The sequence below is a fragment of the Phyllostomus hastatus genome, unplaced genomic scaffold (assembly GCF_019186645.2).
Source record: "Phyllostomus hastatus isolate PE091 unplaced genomic scaffold, TTU_PhHast_1.1 phas_contig_40, whole genome shotgun sequence".
NCBI lineage: Eukaryota > Metazoa > Chordata > Mammalia > Chiroptera > Phyllostomidae > Phyllostomus > Phyllostomus hastatus.
The window spans coordinates 7,163,688-7,184,369 of NW_025333872.1; the positions used below are offsets into that span (position 1 = coordinate 7,163,688).

Consider the following 20,682-nt stretch of genomic DNA (forward strand, 5'->3'; position numbering starts at 1 on the left):
CAGAGGGGAGAAGGCGTCGTGGGTTCCTCTTTGAGAACCACTCCCAAGGCAGCATCCCACGGTTTCCCCAGAACCAGGCCTCTGCTCCGGCCCTCTGACATCTGAGACTCCAGGCAGGTTTTTCTGGCCAAGGAGCCTGCTTATAATTTCATACTTTTATTGGATAAAATTCCCATCTTACAGTCTGTGTATTAAAAAAATAGTATTTCTTGTGTGAGGCTGCTGAGGGGTGGCAAGAGAGAACCACTCCAGTCTGAGGGGCAGAGGAGGTGAAGGAGGGGGCACGGAAGCCCCCACGTCCATCACAGTGCTGTGGTCTTTCCAGGCTCAGGGGGCAGGGCAGGCGGCAAGGGCGGCCCCGCAGGCAGCATGCTAACCTGACACTCCTGGTCCTGGCGTGCCGGGGCGTAGTGTGGTGCAGGGTAGCAACAGGGTCCAGGCGGGCAGACACCCCGGCGCCAGGCCCGCAGGGTCAGCAACACCGTGGACAGGACCAGGGCGGCAGTCAGCGCCCCAAACACCACCATGGCCACCAGGCCAGACTCTCCCAGCCCGGCCTCCTGCCTCCGCACCACCTCCTTCACTGAGATGCGCAGCAGACCAGCCCCTGCACTGTGAGGGGCAGGCCCCGTGGCAGGCCCCACCATCGCTGAGGTGGGCCCCGGGGGGACGTCTGCTATGGTGGCAGGGTCTGGGACAGGTAAGACTAGTTCACAAGTCTTGCCGCCATAGCCGCTGGGACACAAACAGTCGAAGTCGTGGACACGGTCCCGACAGCGGGCCCCTCTCTGGCATGGGCGGCTGGCACAGTCATCCAGGTTGATGGTGCAGAAGCGTCCAGCAAAGCCCTCGGGGCAGAGGCAGGAGAAGCGGTTTACGCCGTCCACGCAGGTAGCGCCGTTAGCGCAAGGCCGCATCAGACAGTCGTCTACGTTCACCTCGCAGCGGGCACCCACAAAGCCTGCCAAGCAGCGGCACGTGAAGTTGAGGGCAAAGCCCTGGTCATCCTGGCACTGCCCGCCATTCTGGCATGGGGAGCTGGGGTGGAGGTGGGAGAGGGCTTTGATACGGACTCACACCTGCAGGGTAGCCCAGGTCAGCATCCTGACCACTGCCACCTCACCCCCCTTCCAGCAATGTCACGTTAAGCCACACTCTGAGCCTTCCATTCCTCCTTTAAAAAATGGGAATACAAGTAGTCCCCAGCTTCCAAATTGTGCAGGTTAAAGGAGATCACCCAATGTCAAGCCGTTAGCATGGGGCGTGGCCTGAGTGTGAGGCTAAGGCGAGTGTACTGTTACACTGGCGGGGCCCTTAGGCCTGACGCTGGAATGCCCCTACAGGCCTGTTTCCTTGTGCATGCTCTGTGGGACATCCTCAGGGCCACACAGCAGCTTTCCTGAGAGGATGAGGGGAGTCCGGGGTCCTCAACCTCCCCCACCCCAACAGCCAGAGCAGTTACACACTGATATGTGACACCCGCAATTCCTGCAGATTTTTGTTGTTGTTGAAATGGTTCAGGTGGTATAAAAAACATGAGAAACCCTGAACTAGGGACACTCCAGCAGGCTGGGGTTTTATCCTCCAGTGCCCCCAGGTGGGACTTCTGACCCTCAGCCCTACGACTTCACCACCACCACCTCAACAGTGCTATCTAACCTTGAACTCACCCCGTGGGGCCAGCACTCACCCTGCCTGCTCACAGGGTCCGGTCTTGCGCTCACAGTCCCGCCCATGGAAGCCTGGTGGGCACACACAGTGGTACTCGCCGCTGCCGTCATACACACACTGGCCTCCGTTCCGGCAGGGAGACTGCGTGGTACAGACGTGTTCATCTACAGAGAAGACAGAGAAGGCTCTGGGGTAGCCCCTTACATCTGGCACCCAGACCTGCCCAGGCCCCGCCCACAGCTCTGGGTGTGCGGCTTACACTGCAAACCCACCCAGGCTGGTGTGGTGTGGTGGGAAAAACAACACTGAGTTCAGAACCAGGCAGCTCCTAGCTCTGGCAAATGTCGGTCTGTCTCAGAGTGACTGGGCAAGTTCTACCTCATCTGTGGGTCTCAGTTTCCTCATCTAAAAGATTAGTACAATTTTCTGCAGCTGCCATACCTACCTCACGGGATTAGGTTAAGGGCCAATTCAGACACAGATAGATATAGTCTAAAATGATAAAATACCATGTGTTTGAGAGGTTGAGCTGGACCTAATAAATACAAATGGATGTTTTCCCAAGGCTCTTCAGACCAACAGCTGCCCCTACTCCCCTACCTTTGTCACAGAACTTGCCCGCCCAGCCACTGTGACAGATGCACTGCCAGGGCTGATGGCAGGAACCGTGCTGGCAGCCAGGCATCCTCACACAGCGCTCACAGTGCAGCCCCTCCCAGCCTGGGTCGCACCTGGTGGGGAGAAGCACAGGGTCAGGGCTCAGGGTGGTGGATGTGAGGAAACGCAGGCTAGGCTGGAGCTTTTAGAGAACAGGGGGACATATGACAGTCCCTAAGGAGAAGCAGGCTCATCCCAGATAGGTGTGGGCTGTGCAGGTCACATATATGGAATCAGACCATCTGACAGGAACAGTCAAGTCCTGGTTCTGCACTATGTCTAATCTCTCTGAGCCTCAGTTTCCTCATCTGTAAATTGGGGATACACTTTGCAGGGATGTGTTAATGAAGAAACTAAGATATGTCTGTAAATGCTCCCAATATCAGTCCAGGCATATGTGAGGCTGATAGTTTTGTTTTTGTTTTTTAAGAGTGACCCTGATAACAAAAGAAAAAAGCAAACAAAATATAACTAGAGTCTTTGAAATTAAGAACAATCTAACAACAGCCAGAGGGGAGGGGGGAAGGGACAGTGGGAAGAAGGGTTTTCAGGAACTACCATAAAGGACACGAGGACAAAGCCAAGGGGGAGGGTGGAAGAAAGGGAGGGAGATGGGTTTGAATGGGGTGGGGGCAGGGGAGAAAATGCAGACAACTGTAATTGAACAACAATAAAATAATTTTTTTTAAAAAGTGACCCTGAGCCCTGGTTTGTGTGGTTCAGTGGGTTGAGCACCAGCCTGTGAACTGAAAGGGCATGGATTCGAGTGCCAGTCAGGGCACATGCCTGGATTTCAGGCCAGATCCCTGGTTGAGGGTATGTGAGAAGCAACAAACCACTGTTTCTCTCGCACATTGACATTTCTCTCCCTCTCTTTCTCCCTCCCTCCCCCCTCTCTGAAAATAAATAAATAAAATCTTAAAAACAACAACAACAGCAAAGAGTGATCCTGAAAGATCATCAGGACTATCTTCCTACCCTGATTCCAGGGCCTTAATTTTTAAAAACAAAACAAAACAAAAAAACTCTCCAAGGACGGAGAGTCTGAAACACCCCCAGCGACTCCAGCAGCTTACCCTGTCAGCTCATTTCCTTGTCCAACCAGACACATCTCCCTCCTGCTACAGAATTTGCCCAAACCCCACACCAGCGAGTCAATTACTGAAAATTCATCGAGGAAGATCCTCTTTCATAAGTGCTTCTCCCCATCAACCTTGCCCACAGCCTTTCTTTTCCAGGCCTAACCAATTCTCTTTACATCTTTCCTTGATCTCTCCCTTTCTTCCCAATCCCCAAACTCTCTCAAGCTTCAGGTCTTTCTCCCGGTATCTTGAGGAGGGAGGAATGTTTCAGAATTTCTGGGTCAGACTTGGGAGAGAGTAAAGAAGTGTAGAGACATAAGCTGGAAGAAGGAAAAGAGCCAAGGCAAAGGGGACTGGGGATGGGTGAGGCTGGCCCGTCTGCCCTGTGTCCCATGGGGGGATGGGGAGTGCACAGTAGGGTCTTAAGCCCCTAGACACCTGCCCTGGGGCCAGACCAGGGTGTGGGTGTGAAGGGGTGGGAAATGAGGAGGAGAGGGGTTAGGAGCACGTGCTCAGAAGAGGTACCTGCAGGAGCCGTCAGGCTCACAGAAGCCGTGGGCCAGGTCACAGTGGGAACTGCAGTCATCGGCTGCAAGAGATTGATGTGGGAGGGGTGAGCCGGGGTCCGGTTTGGGTTCCCTGAGATGCAGGCTCGGGAGAGGATACGGGGTTCCAGTAATTGGGTGGGCTCAGCTCGGGGGCAGCGCAAAAGAGACTGTTCCATTCCAAAGGGAAACCTGGGTTTCCGCAGCCCCGCGGGTCCCAACGGCTGCAGTGCCGTCTCCAGCCGACAGAGGCCAACGTGCAAGCAAGGGACACCGGGAGAGGGCAACGACCTGAGCTGGGGGGTGGGCTCACCTATGGCAGGATGAACCAGTGCCCACAGGATGCACAACAGGCACATGAGATGTAGGCAGCGGCAGCCTCTGGGCATGGTCAGCGCCGGCCCCAAGAAGGACGGACGGATGGACGACCGGACGTGCGGACACCTGTGGGACAGCACAAGCTGGGAGGCGGTCGGACGCAGATATAGCTGCCCGGATTGCGATTCCGAGTGATAGGAGCCGAGGGAGGGGAGGGGCGCCCAGACCTAAGAAGGGAGTGGGGGCAGCGGGAAGGCTGGGGCTGGGTGAAGGGTTGAGGCGGCAAGGGTTTTGGGCACAGTACCCGGGATGGGGCTCTGTGGGAAAGGATGGACTACGTGGAGACAGGTCAGGGCGCGCGAAGGGCTGGAGCTGGGAAGGCAGCAGAACGGAGGAGCCCCACGGGGAAAGGGACAGTGCCATGGGGCGGCCTTGAGGACACAGGCTGCGTTCCCGGCAGCGAGCAGTGTCCGATCCCACCCTCGACCTCAAGCAGGACTTGCTCCCACTTCCCCTTCCCATCTCGGCGCGCTCGGCTCGGCCGCGGCGCCGCGCCTGGAGTCCCCGAGCGCCCATCGTCCTACGTGTCCGTGCCCTCGCGGTCCTCACCTCCGGCTGGGAAGCGGCGCGCTCGGGGCGCAGAGCGAGGCCGGATCCGACGGACTCCGCCGTGGAGCCAAGCTGGGGCGCGGGGCCGCCCCTAGCGGGCCGCGAGGACCGGAGCCGAGGCGGCTGCCATGAGAGCCGAGCGCTCGGGAATCTGGGGCTCAAGGCGACCCCGAGAGGCGGCGGCGGCGGCGGCGGCGGCGGCGGCTCCCCGTGCGCGTTCAGGCCGCCTGCCAGGGGCGGCGTGTGCCGGCGGGTCCCGGCTACGCACTCCCCTCCCCGGGCCGCCGCCTGCCCGCCCCCCGCCTCCCTGCTGCGCGCGGCGCACGCCTTGCGGCCGCGGTGCTCGGCGTTCGCCCCTTTCTCCGCTGCCTCGCTCTCCCCGCGGCCCCCACCCTCCGCTGCCACCTAACCTCTCCGAACCTTGCTTTCTTCATCGAAAGGAAGAAATTATGGGAGTCTAAAAATGGGAGCAGGCTGTAAAGTGCCGGCCAGATGTGCGCAGCCCTATTATTCTCCCATCTCGCATCCCGGCTTTGCTGACCCGCGCCTCTCACCGCCGCCCCACCTCTGCTCTCACCAGCCCGTTTCCCATTACGCTTCTCGTATGTATCCCATACACGCTCAGTGCACAGCGCCGCTCCCGCCCTCCTCCTGTCATCAGCCCACGCCTCCTCCGTTGGTAAAGCCTCCATCACCTGCTTCAAATGTCTGTGCTTCTCCTCTGCTCTCTCCCCTTCTTTCTCTCCTCATTGCAATCCACAGCCTTCCAGGATCAACCTACGCTCAACTAAATATCGCCTCCCCATCCCTGCCTCTGTCAAGTTCGTTATTCCCATCACAACGTTCCTTCCCGGGACCGCTACTAGAAGCCCCCCTGGACTGGGAACGCCCCTGACTCTGTAAATGTGCCTCCCACCCCAGCCCCCACTTCTGTACCCCGGATCACAACCGTTCTTGAACTAGGACTAATCGTCAAATGCCCCAAACCAGATCTCAGACTGAAAGAGTTCTGTGGGGAGAGTGGAGGAGGACTACGTCCTAGGCTAATGGCTCAGAGACCCGTGCAAGGCCAGGCCAGGCCAGGACACAGTATCTTGTTTGCGCAGGTCAAAAGGGCAGAGGTTAGGAAAGCCACCTAAACCTCCAGATCCAGTTTTCACCATCTTTAAGTTCCAAATATTGGAAGGGGGAGTCTCTAGCTTGTGCAGAGAGCTTCCTGCAGACACTTCCACAGGGACCGAGACCCTGGAATAATTTTTCTTGCAGCCTCCATTGGACATAAAAGCCACACCCACCCCATCTCTCTAGCCAGCTTCCCGGAAACTCTGGTCGCCTCTCTTCTAAAGGGCTTGAATTTCAGTAATGCCATGGCTCTAACCATTTATTTTGTTTAAATTCGTTTTTTAAGTGAAAAATGCCAAATAACCTATAATGTCTAATTAATGTAATTCAAATAGATTCTGTGACCATCAAAAGTCAGCTTTTTGAAGCCTGAGGATGCCAAAAAAAAAAAATCTAAGCTAAGGATATGTTGACTGTGGGCAGGGAGAGAAAACTCAGAGAGGTGATTTTGTTCTACGGTGGAATTACAGGTTATTTTTTTCATACTGGTGCTTTTCTACATTTCTCCCTTTCCAACAATGAATGTGTATAACTTTTTTTTATTATTATGAAATACATTCAATAACACTAAAGAACTTTCAGAATAAAATGAAAAGAAAAAAGTCACCCATGATCTTACTAGTATGATAAAGCCACTATGGTTTGTTTGTTGGTTTTTTTCACCCCTCTCCTTTCCCAGCTGTTTTTACACAGTACCAGAAATGTTGTGTCTTGCTTTTTAAAATACACCTGAAATGTTGTGCCCTGCCTTTTTTTACTCCACATAATGTAATGATAGTTTTCACAAGCATATTTTTATGACTGCCTAATAGCTCATTAAATAGATCACCATCTATCTAACCTAGCCTTCGTTGTGGGATACTTACAACTGGACCCTCACAAAACTGTGTTTACCTTTTGGCCATTATAAATTAATTCAACATATTTCTGAGCACCTGCGTGCTACTACTTTGTGCTGGACATCATCCTAGGCACTGGGGACACAGCTTCCGGTTAAATAGCAGTGCCACCTGTTTTCATGCATATAGTTTTTTCCACAGTTTAAGTTCCCTCCTTAAGGCAGAGTCTGAATTGGTGAGTGACACAGTCAAAGAACTTGTGAAAAAGAAACAATTCCTTCTCATTAATGAGTTTCATTGACATTCACTGATGAAACACTAAAGATATTTGAAGCTTTGAAAGCTGATGGCATCAGACTGTGCTCCTTAGTACTACTCCATCATGGTTTAAAGATTTTAGCACCCAGATTATTGTCATTGTCTTTCCTCCCACTTCTGTCAAATTCTTGGAGATTCTTTTTTTAATACCTTTTTAAAAAGTTGATTTGAAAGAGAGAGAGGAAGGGGGTAGGGAGAGAGAGAGAGAGAGAAAAGGAGAGAGCGAGAGAGAAATGCTGATTTGTCGTTCCACTTATTTATGCATTCACTGGTATTCTTGTATGTGGCCTGATGAGGGACTGAACCTGCAACCTTAGCGTATCAGCATGATGCTCTAACCAACCAAGCTACCTGGCCAGGGCAAACTCTTGGTGATTCTTGATGATTCAGTACCACATAGACAATTCTTCTAATAAATGTGATAGTTTGTTCGCAGAGATAGCCACTCTGCTTCCTCCTGTCCCATATGACCTTTTGCAATGATTTTGCTGCTCCTCCCAGCAAGAAGTAGAGTTTGTCCCTCAGCTCCTTGAATCTGGGCTGGCCTTATGATTCACTTTGACTAAAAGCATGTGGCAGAATTGATACTGCCTGAGTCCCCAGAGTCTGGGCCTGCAGCCTGCCCCTTTGTCCTCTCAGAATACTGCCAAAATCATAAAGAAGCCCAGCTTAGCCTACGGGAAGATGAGAAGACCCATGGAGGAGAACTGAGGTACCCTGGCTGCTGGCCACAGACACCCGAGGTCATGTTACTCAGCCCCAGTCAAGCTTCCAGATGACTGTGGCCATCTGAGTGTGTGTGCCTGGGCCAGACCAATTGAGCTCCTCTGCAGAGCCCCACCCATATTTTCAAATGATGAGTGGGCAGATAAAAGGCGATTGTTTAAGCTGCTCGGTTTTGGGGTAGTTTGTTAACATGGCAGTGGATCACTGATAAAACCAGCTTGCCATGTCTTTAGTTTCTTCTTCTCCACCAATGAGAAGAATTGCCCCCCCCAAACTTGTTGCTACCAATGCTTCACACCCTCCATAATCTTAGTTTTAAGTATCACACTTTCCTGTTACCAACTTGTATCTTTTCAGTCCAAACAATTCTGGATACTTAAGGCTGTGTGTATTTTTTTGCCATTATAAATGCATTTAACAATTACTGGATTTGGATCCACTGGGATCACTGGGCCATGGGACAACTTGGGTGTGCCCTAGGCGCTTCACCTTCATGGCCCCCTTCCTCCACAAAAGAATGTTAAAAATTATACTTTATGCCCTGACTGGTGTGGCTCAGTCAGTTGGGCACCACAAAGTGAAAGGTCGCCAGTGTGATTCCGAGTCAGAGCACATGCCGAGGTTGTGGGTTCAGTCCCCAATGGGGTGCCTCCGAAAGGGGTTTCTTCCTCACATTGATGTTTCTCTCCTTCCCTTCTCCTGTCTCTGAACATAAATAAATAAAATCTTTAAAATTATACTTTATGACTGCATTGGTATAAAGAGAAATATAATCCAAGTGAGATTCATTATCATACTGTAAGTCCTCACTTAACATCGTCAACATGTTCTTGGAAACTGTCTTTAAGTGAAATGACATACATTGAAATCAATTTTACCATGGTCTAATTGACATAAAAAAGAATTAGATTTCTATGATATATTTCTGGTCATAAAAACATCACCAAATTTCTAAATAAAAACCAAAAACATTTCTAATATTAAATATTGAAATAAATTTGAACTATAATATGTTGAAGAAAAATTAATGAAATCAAATAAGATAATTATTTTCCAATCTGTTCATTCCTGTTCAGGGTCACAGGTGGCCAGGGCCAGTCCCAGCAGCTTAGGGGGTAAGGTGGGAACCTGCCCCAGACAGGATACTGTTACATTGCAGGATGCACTCACACACACCCATGCTCACTCAGATTGGGGCAATGTAGATGCCCAGTTCACCCCACCTACATGTCTGGGGAATGTGGGCGGAACCCAGAGTCCTGAGGACATGCAGAGCACATGCAAGCTCCACACAGAAAATATCTCTGCCTCCGGAATCCATTTCTTTTCTATTCTTTTTTCTTTCTTTTTTTTAACCCTCCTGAGGTTATGCTTATTGGTTTTAGAGAGAAAGGAAGGGAGAGAGAGAGAGAGGGAGAGAGAAACATCGATCAGTTGCTTGCTATACACACCCCAACCGGGCATCAAACCTACAATCCAGGTATGTGCCATGACTGGGAATTGAATCCGCAAACTTTTGGTGTATAGGAGGACACTCCAACCAACTGAGCCATCCAGCCAGTGTGGTTTCTCCCCTTCCTTCCTTCCCTCCCTCCCTCCCACCCTCCCTCCCTCCTTCCCTTCCTTCCTTCCATCATCAACATTATAGCAGAATGGTATTAAGTAAAATGTTATTCAAGGACCTGCTGTATATTCATTTTCATTATGTTCATTTTTCCTCTGATTTTAAAGTACATAAAAATTAAAACATTTCTGTGGGTCCCTGAAACAGTTGTGGAAATTTTGTACAGTGTTTCCTGTGCATAGGTTGGCCCGGTCTCTCATCCATTGATCTTATCTTCCTTTCAGTGTCTCCTGCCCCCATCTCATCTACCTTTTCTCCTTACTCAGCTTTAATTCTAGGGTCTGTCATTACAATTAGTCTATTGCTTATACCAACACCCTGGGCCCTCTCTGCCATTCTGTTCATCTGGTAAAACCCCACTGCTGTGCCCTCTCTAGCCTGCACCCCAGCAGCTGAACGTGGCTGGACATGAACAATAGTGGGGCCTGGCCTCAAATTCATACCTTCAAACATCCCTTGTGTTAACCATCAATTTGCCTGCATCTCCTCAGTTCTATGCACTCTCCCACCCTCCGGACAGCTATTTTTACCTTCTCCTCTCTCCTCCTTTCTCCTCATTCTGCTGATGGTCTTGCTTCCAACTTCATGGAGAAAATAGAAGCAATCTGGAGAGAATTTCCCCACGCTGCCACCCCCGACCTGCGTCCGTCTCCATACACTCTGTCTTCCCTCCTGTTCTTATTTAGGTGAACACCTCCACCTGGGCACTAGTTTCTGTCCCTTCTCACCCGTGCAAGTACAGGGCTCCACCAGTTCTCCCAGGTTGTCTGCATCATCAGTTTGCTTGTCTCTGTGAGATCATTTTCATCATCCTCTCTCCCATCTTAAAATAAGCTCCCCCAGTCCCATATTCTCTTCTAGCTACATGTTTCTGCTCCCTTTACTAAAAACTCTTCAGAAATATTTGTCTAGCTCTGGCTGGTGTGGCCCAGTGGATTGTGTGCCGGCCTGTGAACCACCGTGCCGCTGGTTCGATTCCTAGTCAGGGCACCAGTTGGGGACACACATTGATGTTTCTGTCTCCCTCTCTTTCTCCCCCACCTCCCCCTCACTCTAAAAATAAATAAGTAAAAAATTTTTAAAAATTTGCCTAGACCTACTGTCTTCATTTTCTCTCTTTTCATTTTCTCTATTTATTTTTTTTTAATTCTTACCCACCTCACTTGAAGATATGTTTATTGATTTTTGAGAGAGAGAGAGAGAGAGAGAAACATTAATGGGTTGCCTCCTGTACACACCCCAAGTGGAGATTGAACCCACAACCTGGGTGTGTGCCCTGACCAGGTATCAAACCCACAACCTTTTGATGTGTGGGACAATGCTCCAACCAACTGACCCACCTGGCCAGGGCTCTTCTCGTTTTCTCTTGAAATCACTCTTACCCCACCATTGTAGTCAAGATCACCTGTCCAGGTCACCAATGCCCTCACCGTTGTTAAATCCAATGCTTCCTTCTCAGTCCTCATCTGAATGGCTCTGCAAGCTGCATTTCACAGTTGTTCACTGGGCTTCTGGGATCACTCAGTAGCTTTCCACCTACTCGAATGACTCTCCATCCTTACTCTCCTTTGCTCCCAATTTCTTCCATAGTCCAGGGCTCAATACTAAGACCTCTTTTCTACCTTCACTCACTCCTTTCATGATCTCACCCAGCCTAATGGCTTTAAATAGTAATTATGAGCTAAGGACTCCCAAGTTTATAGTTCCAGCCATGATTTATTTTTGAAATCCATACTCATGTATCCCGCTGCCTACTCGACACCTCCGCTTGGATTGTCCAACAGGCAACTCAGACTTCACATGTCTAAATGCAAACTCCTGATTTCCACCCCCAAATAGTTTCTTTCCCTCAGTCAGTCTTACCCCTCTCAGTAAATGCCTAAGCGTTTTGGGCCCAAATCCTTGGCATCACGCTTAACTCTCCTCTTCCTCTCATATCCCATGTCCTAGAAATCCTGTTGGCTCTGCCTTCAAGTTCATCCAGAATTTGATACTTTTCACAATCTGAATTCTAACACCCTGGCCCAAGCCCCACTGTCTCTTGCCTGGGCTATTACTGCAACAGCTTCTTAATGGGTTTTCTACTACGGAGCAGCCAGAGTGATCCCGATGAAATGGAAGCCAGCTAAATGTATGCGGTGTTCCCAACTGAATCCTGAAACAGAAAAAGATCATTCGTGGAAAACTGGTGAAGTCTGCGTAAAGTCTGGAGTTTAGTTTACACTCGGGTACCAATGCCGGCTTTTTGTTTCTGACAAATGTACCACAGTAATGGAAAGTGTTAACCATGGGGGAAACTGGGTCCATGGTATATGGGAACTCTCCTCACTATCTTTGCAACTTTTCTGTAAATCTAAAATTATTCAAAAGTGAAAAGGTTACTTAAAAGATAGAAGTCAGATTATATCACATCTCTGCTCAAAACCTTCCAGTGGATCCCATTTGACCTTATCTCCTGGACTCTCCCTGCCTCATTCTGCTCTAGCTAAACTAGCCTGTGTTCATCCTTGAACACATCAAGCATGTTCCCTGCCTCAGGACCTTTGCACAAGCTATTCCCTCTGCCAGGAATGCTCTTACCCAGATATTTTCATAGCTCGCTCCCTCATTTCATCCAGTTCTTTGTTCAGATTTCATTTTAGTGAAGAGGTCCGCCCCAATCATACTATATAATAACCCCCCAGGCATATTTCTCTGAGCCTACTTTATTTTTCTCCACCTGACGTAATATTCATTAGCATACTTATATATTGACTGGCTCTCTCCAGTGGATTGTAAGGTCCACGCAGGCAAGGACTTTGTTTTGTTTATTGCTATAACCCAGCGCTTGTTTATCATATCCCATCTTGTACTGTTTGGCAGTGAATATGTATGCTTATCTGTCTTAGTTTCTCTGTCTTTTTTGAGTTTTAGGTCTGCTTCATGGGCAGGGTGAGGGATTAGTTTAATGGCATATTCACTTCTTTATCATAATTTGGAAGAAGAACAACCATTTTTCTTATCGGCCAGGCCCTCCCACTCAATCCTCACCACAACTCTGTAAGTCAGGTATTACTACTCTTCCAGTTTTACGGGTGAAACAATGAAAGGAGAGGATACAAGGGGTTAGGTCACAGAGCCAGTGAGTGGGAAAGCCAGGGGTCAGAGCCAGGCCTGTCTCTCTCCTGTGCCATACACTCGATCTAGGAAACTGAGCAACAATATGGCTGACTGCACTTTCCAAAGACAGCTGCCACAAGATTTCCATCCCAAGGCGTCTTCTTATCACGTGTCTTTGACATTCCTCCCATTGAGAGATAGGGTCTATAATTCCTTCCTTTGACTCAAGGTAGTCCTGATTCTGTGGTGGTCGTGATGCTGTGTGACTTCTGAGATTAAGTCACAAACGATGATCCAGGTTTCACCTGATTCTCTTGGGACACTTGCCTTTGGAATCTGAGTTACCATGCAATCTGACTGCCCTGACCTTAAGATCTCACTTGACCTTAACCATGCTATGAAAAAGCCCAACTAGCCCCGGTGGAGAGGTCACATGGAGAACACTTGAGATTGATTCCAAGAAGCAGGAGAAGTCAGGACAGCCCGCAGCTACTCCTGTTCCTGCCATTTCATCTCCAGCAAGTAAGGAGGTCAGAACGGCCCAGCTGAACTCTTCCTAAATCCCTGACCCACAGGAATCTAAGAGTGATGAAATGATTGTTGTGTTAAGCCAGGAATTTTGAGGTGATTTCTTATGTGCACTGGTAGAAAACTGGAACAAAGGAAATGATGAAATGTCAGTGGTATTCGGTGGGCAAGTCTCATGTTTCTGAGCTTGTTTCCCTTGTAAACAGTAGGCCTTAACTCAGTGATCTCTAAGGATGGCTTCAGCACTGACGTTTGGTGCTTCCCCATAACATTGCCACACCTCCCACTGTCCATTTCCACTGTTTATTTAATATCCAGTTGTATTGCTCCTATAGAAAAAAAAAACAACTATTACCTCTGGGGACCAAGGGATGTCTGTGGATCTGTTGAAGAAAGGAGGTGAGCACCTGAGAAAGTCTCCTACCCTTTTTGGGCCTCAGTTTCCTCATTTGTAAAGTAGAGAGAATAATGCCAGCCTTAATCTCTAGCAGGGTCACTGTGAGGGTGGAATGAGATACTGTGTGAAAAAAAAAAGTGCAGTTCTGTGTACAGGAGCGGGGAGAGTGGGGGCTGGGGTGACTGACTGCTGAGGCTTTAGGGGGAGGGTCCCTGGTTAGGGACCAAGTCAGGTTAAAGTCGGGTTTCCTGCTCTGGAGTAGGAGGGGGATCAGTGACAGGAGCAATGATGGGAAGTTGAACTGGGCTGTTTGGCACTGTGCTGGGACTTGTCTCTTAGCAACTGTTTCTTTTTAAATATCTCTCAGAACCCATCTACTACTAGGGGTGGAAGCCCCTTGATGTAAAAGCCATCATACTCACAAGTAGTCAAAATAAGATGAATAAATGGATAGGTTACAAACCTCAACTTTATGAAACACACGAGAAAGGAATAGAATCAGGTGTAATGTTGGAGAAATCAAAAAAGGAAAGACTTTTACTGAAGAGGAGTGGGACAGTGAAGCGGTTTTAAGCCTGATTTGGCATCAAGCCAACTTGTAACTGACCGCCACCTCCAGCTTCAAGCGGCCATTCTCCCTCCGGGCAGGCGCTTCTGAGGAATGAGGCTATAATCTAGATTAGCTGAGCACTGACGAACTTTGGCAGCGTGAATGTCACAGCTGACACCACCTATCAGCTATGTTATCTGTGACTCTCCAAGCCTTGGTTTCATTGTCAGAGATAATAATATTTTGTGTCCTTATTTATTATCAATCATTGTTCCTGGGCCTGTTTTCTTTTGACATTGGCCAACATTATTATACACTATAAATTCAAACTGTAAAGTTATGATAAATGCTATAAAAGATACTTCTTGTGGTAGAAATAAAATAAAATATGTCATGTAGTCCAGGTTTCTGTCTCTGCAAAACAGTTTCTAACACCCACCTTCCCCATTTAAAAAGTACCCAGGAAAGAGGGCTTGTCCCATTGTTTGGATTTCCAAGAACACCCCTGTCCCAACCACCTGTCTCTGGCAGAGGCCTTGCTATTCTCTGGGTAACTGATGCCTAACACTTTTAGCCCATCCTTGCCTCCTCTTTTGCCCCCATTTCCTTGTTCCCACTGCTCACCACATTTTGTCTGAGTTCTATCTCACTGCCTCAGCCCTTGTCAACTCCTTTCTCATCTCACTGGACTCATGACAAGCATTTCCTACATGATCACTCAGATCCAGGACCACCCCTTTCTCTCACGTACCATCTGCAGGGGGTCTTGAGGTTAAAAATTCTGCCCCACCATCACTGTCATCTCATTTCCTGGCTCATCAGCCTGGGACCACTCTTCTTCCTCGGGCTCCATCAAGCATAGCTAGGTGACTCTCAGGACATATCCAGCTTTTCTGAGCCCCAAGGTCCTTGCTGGTAAACAGACAATACCTACGCACCAGGCACTGTTCTGGCCCTTGACGTGCATAGACTCGTTTGAGCCTCGCAGCAGCTCTGTGAAGTAGGTACTATGTTTAGCCAATTTTATAGATGGAGAAAGCAAGGTGCAGGAAACTTTATCATTTGTCCACGTTCCTGCAGCTGGTTGAGTGACAGAGCCAGGATCTGAACTCAGGCAGTCTGCTTCAGAGACCCCACTTTGAATCACTGTCCTGTCTTTGGCTAAACAGACTGGTGTGCTTTATGGGGTGAGAGGGCCTTGGCTGGTGCTAACCAACTCTGCTTTTGTTTGAGGATTTGGGAACAGATTGGGCTGGAAACCTGGTGACATAAGGGTCCTCATAAGCCTGCCTTCATAGTGTCCTCTTTTGGGGGGAGGACCACTAGACATATGAGGCTCATTTCTAGCTTTGATCCCAAATAGTAACTACTGCTCTGGAACACCCTAGTCTCACAGCCCTCAGGACTTTCTACTTTCCTGAGCATTTCTTTTCTGAGTACCTGCCATATAAATCCTTCTTCCAGGGCCCACAGCCACAGGGGTTCATCCCTACCCCTCACCTAAGCAGCTGGGTTCTCAGGTTCCCTTCTTCTTTCCCTAGCCCCCTTTCCAAACAAAAAGTTATGTGTATTACCAACACTGAGTGAGGTCACAGAGACAATAGAATGGGGAGAAGAAGAGACTCTCATTTGTTTATTTTCATTAAGGATTTTATTTAGCCCTGGCTGGTATGGCTCAGTGTATTGAATGCCGGTCTGTGAACCAAAGGATTGCCAGTTTGATTCCCAGTCAGGGCACATGCCTGGGTTGCCAGCCGGGTCCCCAGTAAGGGGTGCTTGAGAGGCAACCACACATTGGTGTTTCTCTTTCTCCCTCCTTTCTCCTCTCTAAAAATGAATAAATAAAATATTTTAAAAATATATTTTTTAAAAAGATTTTATTTTATTTTTATTTTTAAAAAGATTTTATTTACTTATTTTTAGAGAGAAGGGAAGGGAATGAGAAAGAGGGAGAGAAACGTGTGAGAGATACATTAACTGGTTGCCTCTCACACACCCCCCACTGGGGACCTGGCCTGCAACCCAGGCATATGTCCTGACTGGGAATTGAACCAGTGACCCTTTGGTTCCCAGGCCGGAGCTCAATCCACTGAGCTACACCAGCCAGGGTGACTCTCTTTCATTTACGCACTCATTGACCCACCCACTCCCTGTCAGAGCCTAGCACCATAGTAAGCACTGTGGTCAGGAGCAGGGAAGGGATCCCAGACACTCAACAGCATTAGCTGAATGAGTAAATGAGTTATCATTCACTCATTCACTCATTGTTGAGAATCAAGAAAAGGGCCTTGGGAGCTTATAGTTTGGTAAGGCAGGCACACCCACTCACCGTTCACACACTGCAAGTAAGCTTGGGACCAGAGGTGCCTACAGTCCCTGGACCTCATGAAGACCAAGGGACATATACAGGCCTGGCCCTTGTCCTCATCAGGTAAGGAGCAATCATCTACCTGCTTGTTTTGTCCTGCCACTATCTCTCCAAGCCAGCTCTTGCCAGCCCAAAAAGTGGGGGTCCTGGGTGGGAGCTGAGTTAGAGCAGGTAGGGAGTCAGGCAAGTCCAAGTAGTTCATCCTTCCCCGGGCTTTCTGCCAGCACAGGGATCTTTGGGTCCTGAAACAAATGTCCTCCTGCTGCGCTTGTTTCCTGTCCTCCTCCCCCACCCCTACCACGAGGCAGGAGTTGGAGCCAGATGCTCCAGGGCTGAAATCCAAACCAGCCATTGTGCCCCACCTTTTGGCTGTGTCTGACTCTGTGTGCTTGTGTGCTGGCAGGGCTTTTTGTGTGCCCTAGGGGTTGTTGTGCCAAGTCCCAGTCTCTGGGCGTCATGCTTGGGGTACCTGGAGATGCCTGCTCAAGGAAAGGGAGGAAGCTGGGCGAGGGTAGATACCAACTATGGGTTTGGAGGATAGTTGGGAAGTGGCAGAGGGGGACACTTCACCCACTGATGGGGCCAGTGTGCAGTCATGTAGCTAGTGTCCAAAATGTCGGGAGAGGGAACGTGTCTGCCTGGGACCCTGAGGGTATGCAGACACATGTGCACAGGCCTGGAAGGACGAGGGACTCACCCCCTCCAGAATTATGAGTGTAAAACAAAGCTGTACCAAGATTTCACAAGCTTGTGAAGCCCCTGCCCGCCCCCCTAGCACCACCAGCACCCGTGAGGAGGTGGGGAAAGCATCCACAGCGCAGGCAGGCCACACTCCAGCCTCTCCAGTGGCGGCTAAAGGGGCCATCCCTGGAGGTATACTTGAACCTTCTGGAAGTTGAACCTCCTCCCTTAACCTTTACATATAAATAATTACTTGGTCTATTACATTCAAGGCCAAATTTCAGTTAATCATCTGGGATGGAGGGAAGCCCTTCTGATTCAGCAAAGAGACTTGGGACCACAGACCTACCTAGTCTCTACTGGGTCAGAGTGAAATAGCACCTGACACATGAGTCCCAGTGTGGTCCGGACGGGGGGGTGGGGGGGAGATGAATTGCTTCTTCAGTATTTTCCAAGCTTCCCCAGGATAAGAATTAAAGTCTGAGAGGGGAGGCACAGGTTTTCACCTCAGGGTGCCCAAACTCTGAGAGGGGAGACAGACCCTGTCCTCAGGGGGTCTCTGCCTTAGAGCTGGGAGAGACAGGACCCTACCAGAACCCAGAAAACAAGGCTTGGAATCATGTAAAGATGTATGGAATGTATATTTTAAACAATTTTTTCAGGAAATATTTTTTATTGTGGGTAACATTTACCATTGTAATCATTGTAAGTGCACAGTTCAGTGGTGTTAACATGGACGGCCAACATTCACGCTGGTGGATGGCCATTACCACTGTCCAGCTCCAGAACTTCTTCCGTCTCCTAAACTGAAACCCTGTCCCTGTTGAACACAACTCCCTGTCTTTGCTTCCCCCAGCACCTGGCAACCACCCCTCCATTTTGTGTTTCTGTGAATTTGACTACACCAGGTATCTTGTACAAATGGAATCATATAGTATTTTTCCTTTTGTAATTGGCTTATTGAACTCAGCATAACGTCCTCAAGGTTCATCCATGTTGTAGCATGTGTCAGAATTTCCCTCTTTTTTATGACTAAAAAATATTCCATTGTGTGTGGGTACCACATTCTGTTTACCCATTCATCTGTCAATGGAAGCTTGGGCGGCTTCCCCTTTTTGGCTGCTGTGATAAGGCTGCTATGAATAGCATTGTTGCACATATGGGTATACAAACACGTGTCTGAGTTCCTGCCTTCATTATCTTTTAAGGGCTAAGTGGTTTCAAGAATATTGAAGAATGAGCGATCCCACCAACTTTCAAGGTCTTTAAAATTGCATTTCAGCCCTGGCTGGCATAGCTCAGTGTATTGAGTGCGGGCTGCGAACCAAGGTGTCGCAGATTCGATTCCCAGTCAGGGTACATGCCTGGGTTGCGGGCCATGACCCCCAGCAACCACACATTGATGTTTCTCTCTCTCTATCTTTCTCCCTCCCTTTCCTTTCTAAAAATAAATAAATAAAATCTTTTTAAAAATTGCATTTCTTGCCCTGGCTGGTGTGGCTCAGGTTGGTTGGAGTATTGTCCTGTAACCAAAAGGTCAAAGGTTCAATTCCTGGTCAGGGCACATACCTAGGTTGTAGGTTCAAGCCCCAGTCAGGATGCCTACGATCCCCAGTCCAGGCATGTGCAATTGATCCTTCTCTCTCACACTGATGTTTCTCTCTCCCTTCCTCTCTCTCTAAAAAGCAATAAAAAATGTCCTCTGGTGAGGATAAAAATAAAAAAATAAAATAAAATTGCATTTCTTGGGCTCCCATCAAATTCAACATACCAAGTTAGGAAAAAGACATTTACACGTAATATAAGTTTATTCCCCAGGGTGGCAGCTGTGGACTTCTATTAATAGACAGAAGAATCAGGAGATATGTATAACTTAAATCTACGGAAGCAGACTAAGTTATTGCCTCTTGAAGTTTTGAAATCATTGTCAAAACAACCATGTAACTAGGGTTCAGCACATCCAATCAGAGTCACAAGTAAGAATATAGGCAGGCTCCTGGTTTCAAACTATTAGTAGACAATGTCAATTGCAACCATGAAAGTTGCATATGGCCGCACGGCCCTTCTCGCTGTCATGATGAACAGTTCAGAGGACTATGGGGTTGAGTCTAGGATGGTTTCAACTCATTAGCAGTTTTCTCCAACACCTGGAGCTCAAAGTTCTATCTTTGTCCAGGACCCGCTTCTATTTCAGGGCCCTGGACTCCATGCTAACGCCTCCATTCCAGCTGGGAGATTAGGTCTACATAAATAAAATCAGGAGAAAGAACTATCTTCAATCTGGATGGATTGTGTGCTGGGAGGCACTTGACCATGCCTGTGTAGGGGGGCGCTGCAGCCGCTGCAGCCCTGTGGACACAAGGCACAAGCATATGAAAACTGCTAGCAAAATGCAGTGAGCCTATTTGTAACTGCAGATTGCAGTTACTTCATAAAAACCCTGAAAGCCTAGAAGAGGTCTTTAATCTTCACCACCTTCCAGTTCTCTTGCAGTGATGGTAACTAATTATGTAATTGTGGTCTAAGGAATATACAGGTACACATGCATCCACAAAGGGAGTGATGAGGTAAACTAGTCTCTTCCAAGTAAAAAGCTCTTTATCTCACATATCCTAAAAGTTCAAAATTCTGAAGGACTGTGACTTCTTTTCTTTTCAAAGGCATGTTTATGTTTACAGATACTTTCCCTCTTTACAAAATATGCACTTGAATCACTTTTCAAATTTATATACCATAAGTATGTTTACCTGACAGTTCACGGACTTCCTTCCCTCTGTGGATCACAGAACAAACTCGGGAAAGGTAAAGAAGAGGTCTAGGGGTCCATCCTAAAAGGAACCCAGCTTCCACACTTCTTCTTTCGGGCAGACTCCTTTTAGTAAGCAGTAAAAGTCTTATTTCAAAAAATCTGAGTTTGTGGTCTTTTCTTTTTAATTTTTAAAAGATTTTACTTGCTTATTTATTTATTTATTGCTTTAGAGAGAGAGAGAGAAAGGGAAGGAAAAAGAGAGGAAGAGAAACATACATCCTTCGCCTCTTGCAGGCTCCCACCCCCAACAGAGGTCCTGGTCCACAACACAGGCATGTGCCCCCTGACCAGGAATCAGGGTCAGCAACCTTTGGGTCTTCAGGATAACGCCCAACCCACTCGGCCACACCAGTCAAGGCTGAATTTGTGGTCTTTTATCACAATGAATGTCACATTTTAAAAGTATTGTACTGGCAAATTAAGGGGAACCATACAGATATGTATAATGATTAGGAACCCTTATTTTAAGCTCTGCAAGAACCAGTATGATTGCTTTGTTTAGTGAAATTTTATTGAATTAACAATAATAAAAAGTCATATGAGATTGAAAGCATGGACAGGATGTGCAATAAAGATGACTGACCTGTCTCTCTGGGGACCTGGGAGTCTCTGCAAAGGTTTTGTGTGTGTTGGTGGAATGAGTTCTTGAGGCCAGCTCTATCAAGGGACAGACCCATCTCCTATTCCCTTGGCCCAGGGAAATGGGACACCTCTCCGCTCTGAAATGTTCATGAGCAGT

The 20,682-nt window shown here is 48.4% G+C and overlaps 1 protein-coding gene across 4 annotated transcripts; it reads right to left on the reverse strand.

Moving 5' to 3' along the window:
• Window positions 1-140: 140 nt before the first annotated feature.
• On the reverse strand, window positions 141-5,700 carry DLK2 (delta like non-canonical Notch ligand 2). Of its 4 annotated transcripts, none has more exons than XM_045842881.1 (6): window positions 5,578-5,700; window positions 4,269-4,399; window positions 3,936-3,999; window positions 2,272-2,402; window positions 1,691-1,835; window positions 141-1,038 (listed from the first exon to the last, which is right to left on the reverse strand). In XM_045842881.1, exons 2-6 carry the CDS (start codon window positions 4,342-4,344, stop codon window positions 303-305), a joined length of 1,152 nt encoding a protein of 383 aa, XP_045698837.1. In that variant the 5' UTR covers window positions 4,345-4,399; window positions 5,578-5,700; the 3' UTR covers window positions 141-302. The 4 variants fall into 4 exon arrangements, with proteins under 4 accessions (XP_045698837.1, XP_045698836.1, XP_045698838.1 ...); XM_045842880.1 differs by lacking the exon at window positions 5,578-5,700 and adding an exon at window positions 5,303-5,464; XM_045842882.1 differs by lacking the exon at window positions 5,578-5,700 and adding an exon at window positions 4,883-5,287 and having other exon boundaries at window positions 4,269-4,416.
• Between the last annotated feature and the right edge of the window lie 14,982 nt (window positions 5,701-20,682).

Bases quoted from the DNA above. Each gene is read 5' to 3' on its own strand.
- DLK2 (XM_045842880.1), bottom strand. The intron at 4,000-4,268 runs GTGAGCCCACCC...AATCTCTTGCAG, and splicing joins ACTGGTTCATCCTGCCATAG to CCGATGACTGCAGTTCCCAC. The intron at 1,039-1,690 runs GTGAGTGCTGGC...CCTCCACCCCAG, and splicing joins GGACCCTGTGAGCAGGCAGG to CTCCCCATGCCAGAATGGCG.